At 34.8% G+C, this 4378-nt stretch overlaps 1 protein-coding gene across 1 annotated transcript in view; it reads right to left on the bottom strand.

Moving 5' to 3' along the window:
- LOC107100623 (intestinal mucin-like protein) overlaps positions 1-4378 on the bottom strand; it is an 11382-nt gene that overhangs the window by 3603 nt on the left and 3401 nt on the right. Inside the window, exons 8-15 of the mRNA XM_015399195.1 lie at positions 3713-3813; positions 2647-2678; positions 2386-2563; positions 2190-2294; positions 2074-2114; positions 1878-1997; positions 537-635; positions 330-458 (exon numbers count right to left, since the gene is read on the bottom strand). Of these exons, the coding sequence (XP_015254681.1) occupies positions 330-458; positions 537-635; positions 1878-1997; positions 2074-2114; positions 2190-2294; positions 2386-2563; positions 2647-2678; positions 3713-3813 (805 nt within the window). The remainder of the gene's footprint in view (positions 1-329; positions 459-536; positions 636-1877; positions 1998-2073; positions 2115-2189; positions 2295-2385; positions 2564-2646; positions 2679-3712; positions 3814-4378) is intronic.

Below are 4378 nucleotides of genomic sequence, written 5' to 3'. Positions count from 1 at the left end.
TGCCAATCTGCCAGAGTATTTTCACTATATATATATATATATTTTTTTTTTTTTTTTTTTACAGTGTCTCGTCAATAAGACTATTTGAAATGAAAATTATAGTTGAATATTAGAAAAGAAATATAAAAAAAAAACATGCAATCGAAATAAGGCAATGCAATTGTTTTTCCTTATTTTAAATCTAAATTGTCTTGTTCCATTAGCAGTAAGTGTCTCACTTACCTCTTCAATTCAAGAAAAATTAACTTATTTTAAGAAAAAATTACTTGTTTAGATGTAAATTATTTGCAGTGTATATTCCAGGTTTATGTATTAAAGTTGCCACATACCTTTTTGCAGTTCCTCTCTTGGAAGAACGGGCAAACGATTTTAGAGCTGATGACTGTAAAAGACTCTCCGCTCTTCACGCAGGTTTTACTCTCACACTTATTTTCAGGAGGCGACCAGGTTTCGTCAACCTTAAAATCATCAAAATACACATGGTGTTTTTAGAAAATAAAACAAATGAACAGGTGAAAGAGATTAATTCAGTTTACCTTTAAAGGTGTTGTAGAACCATTAACATTGATCACGCAGTGTGTTTGCACACACGCCCCACAGCAGTCAGCTGGGTTGGTTTTCACATATTCAAATCCCTGAGAAAAAGACAATAATAAATTAAATCCATATGGCCAAATGAAAATAGATTTCCTTCAGTTGTTGATTGGAGACATTCTAAGATGAACTTTGGATGCCGATTGGCTTTCATGGAGGCGTGGTTGAAAGCTGATTGGCTGTGTCGCAGGCGGCTGGAGGCGAGTAATCAGTTTATTCAGTTGAACTTCCGCCTAGGCTCCATTTCTAAGATAAAATGTATGATTTATTTTCTAAATGAGGCTATTTGGCATGTAAATAAAAATATAATAAATATAGGATAAATTAATAGGTTAGATTGATGTAAGTGCTTAATTTTGGTCTATAATTCAATTAATGTTTTTCTGAGTGATAGCTGGGGGAAAGGTTGAAAAATATAAATGATCCATTAAAATGTAACATTCCAAACAGAAATCTGTCTCAATTATAGCTAGTTTATTAATCTAGAAGGTGTTTTTTTTATTTCAAAGGGAACACAAAATTAACTTAGCCCATTAGAAGCAAAACAAGGGAAAAAAAGGTGTTTACCTACTTTAATTGGAAATCTACAGCCATAAAAACTGCAGATATTTAGAGTTGTTGAAAACATTTCTGCTAAATTATTATGATGTGCAGAAACTTCCCAGTAAACGTAAAACTAAATTTCTTCGTGCAACTTCCCCAGTTGCATGAAGCTTTGCATTATATAGTTTGCTTACAGTGACACGCACCTGAATGACTTTAAAATAGTGCTTATGCAAAAAAAATAAAATATTCAGATGTCTGAATTCATGCTCTCTGAGGAACCTCCAAGTCCTTCACAAAGTAGCTGTATTTATACGTGGAAAAACACATAAAAGTAGATTATGTTAATTATTCTGCATTTTTTCACATTTTTTTATTTTATTTTAGATTGCCATTCATTGTTTCCCTTTCTGTCCACAATTGTGTACCACTTTGTGTTAGTCTTCGACAAAAAATCATCATGAAATATATAGATGTTTTTGTTTTTAACAGGTAATTTTTTTTCCTTTTTCCCCCCAACAGCTTTAACAATAAACATACAAGTCATGGGAATGGCAGACAGAGCAACTGAACATTAAAATATGACCCACCATACTAACACCTGAAACTTTATAAAAAAAAAGACTGTTGCAAGACTACATAAGGTATTAAATCTTTTTAAATTCCTTACTTAAATCATATTTAATACTACCATGCATGTTACATTGTGTATAGTATGGGAACCACTTTGTCTTTCTTACCTCTGCACACGTTTCTTTGCACTGCCGAGGTCTACACACTATTTGCATTTCATCAGCAAAGGAAGAGTTTGCAGAGCAGGTGCAATCCTCACAAGTCTTGGCAGGAACTGAGGAACCAGGCTGACAAAGGCAAATAAATTCAGTATTAATCCAGGAAGTGATAAAATATACTTATACATCAATATTTATTCCTTACCCTGTATTCAACATCATCTTGGACACAGACTCGTTTACGTTCTAGGAAAAACAATGAGCAATTTAATAAATAAGATAGAAAATGTTTGATTATTTAATAATTTTTTTTAAGCTCACCACATCTACGTTCTGGACAACATTTTCCTTTAGGAACGCGGATGTTTGACCTAAAACCAACTGGACAGTTCATGTTGATCTCTGGACACGCACGGCTTTCACATTCTGTTTGACAAAGACGAAGAGCTCAAGTTATTACAAATGTTAGGAGCCTCCAGCTGTAAGTAATAAAGATCATTATAGTTAGATGTCTTACGACAAACGTGGAGAGTACAGCAGGGATCGGATGGATCAGTTTGATTGACAAGAACGTATCCTGGACCAGAGCATTGTTGTTCAGCTGGTGTTGGGCACGGCTTAGGCTTGCAGATCACAGTCTTGGTGGACTCATCACAGACACAGTTTTGACACTTGTATTCAAATGTCTCATTGAACTAGAGGAACAGCAATGAAGAGATGGCTTAAATATGTCAGGAAACCAAAAATAGACTTTACAAGAAAATCAGGTTAAGCTCACCTCACGGGGTGTCCCATCAGGATCAAGGCATCCTGTTAAAACATTGCATAAACAACATGATCTTTTTCTCTTCATTCTCTCTATATACTAATGATAATGCAGCTCAGTAAACTGAGTTACATATAGTAGTGAGTTATGGAGCAATACTTAGGGAGGTATTTTTTTCTAATCCCCAAGCACCATAAAACTAAATAAACAAAAAATAACAAAAATCTCTAAATAACTTAAGTTTGTACGATTTGACAGTTTTTTGGGGAATAGACATGGTAAGTTTGTATTCTTCATAACAAATTGCTTGTGAGCTTCAGGGAGCTGTTTTTCTACTGCTGTTGGTTAGAATCAGCAGAGGCTGACATCAGGACTTCAACTTGGAATAAAAACATTAGTAGTAGCCAATTTGATACTACACTTCAGTCACCCAGTTACACTTTATTACCAAAAGTATTTGCTCAGCCATCCAAATTATTGTAATTAGGTGTTGCAACATCTTCCATGGCCCCAGGTGTATAAAATCAAGCACCTAGGCATGCAGGTTTTATAAGGAACGCGCCCAGGAACTCAGTGAATTCCAGCATTCCTACTTTATGTTTGCTTACATTTTTAATGGGTTGTATTATATTTTAGCCAAAACACTTACATCTTTCTTCAAAAATGAACTAGACTGATTTAAACTATGAAATCTTGGAATTACACCTATTATGTGATGATAATAATACTAATATTTACTTATTGCACCGATCCAGATCACATATCAGCTCTGATATTGAAGGTTTTTGATGATCACCATAAATTCTAATTGATTCAAATGAATGAATTTTTTCTTAGCATGAACTGTTATGTTTCATGGATGTTATTGAGCAGAGAATGGGTTAGCATTTCATGAATTCTAGAAGTAATAGTTGTAACAACAGCAAATAGTTTTGTACACAAAAAATAGTTTTTTAAAAATCATGGGAGACTGAACAACAGGATTCCGAATGTAGAGGATCCTAATTTAAATACATTAGGAGAACAAAAGGTGAAATCTTGAACCTTAGGTTTAAAACACACAGATTTCAATACTTACCGCAACTTTTAACACATATGTTTGAATCTTTGCTGAAAAGTTTCATTCCTTCCGGACAAAAGCAGCCTTCAGTAGTGAAGTTCATAGTTGGATCATTGGGACTGCAAAATGTAAACATTGAAAACGCTGTTATTGCTCCTTATAGGACTGTAAGTTCCCCTTTAGTTGTTTCTATTTTAGTATTAATATTGTGGTATTATTATGTATATCACCATTAATACTGCACAAATGCATTTCACAGTAAGACAGTGTTATCACACACAAATTCTGCTAACAACATAATGAATTGAACAAAGTCTCCTAGAGATGATACAAAGCTGAACATTTCAGAACACCAGCCCTCCAGAACAAGATTTGGATGTCTTTACTCTGGTAAGAGATCACTGCATTGAGAAAGTGGACAAAACACTAAAGCCCAAAATCCTTTTTGTACCCCTTGAAGATTGTAAATTAGAGTACAAAATGGCACAAATGTAATAAGCATTAATACATCTAGTTGTATCTAATAAATGTCGAGGCTCCGGGATCAGCAGGAGAGAAACACTAAAGACACATAGGAACACAGAATCCCAAATAGTGGGGCTCCCTTGATTGGCTCCTTTACTTAGTATAGTGGGGGGCTGTGAGGCGCGTTCAGGGGTCCTAGGGGGCTCTGGGGGGCGCTCG

Source organism: Cyprinodon variegatus, unplaced genomic scaffold (genome assembly GCF_000732505.1).
Source record: "Cyprinodon variegatus isolate N-32 unplaced genomic scaffold, C_variegatus-1.0 Scaffold994, whole genome shotgun sequence".
Classification (NCBI taxonomy): domain Eukaryota; kingdom Metazoa; phylum Chordata; class Actinopteri; order Cyprinodontiformes; family Cyprinodontidae; genus Cyprinodon; species Cyprinodon variegatus.
The sequence above is the reverse complement of the archived record's forward strand: the minus strand, read 5'-3'. Positions and strand labels throughout refer to the sequence as shown.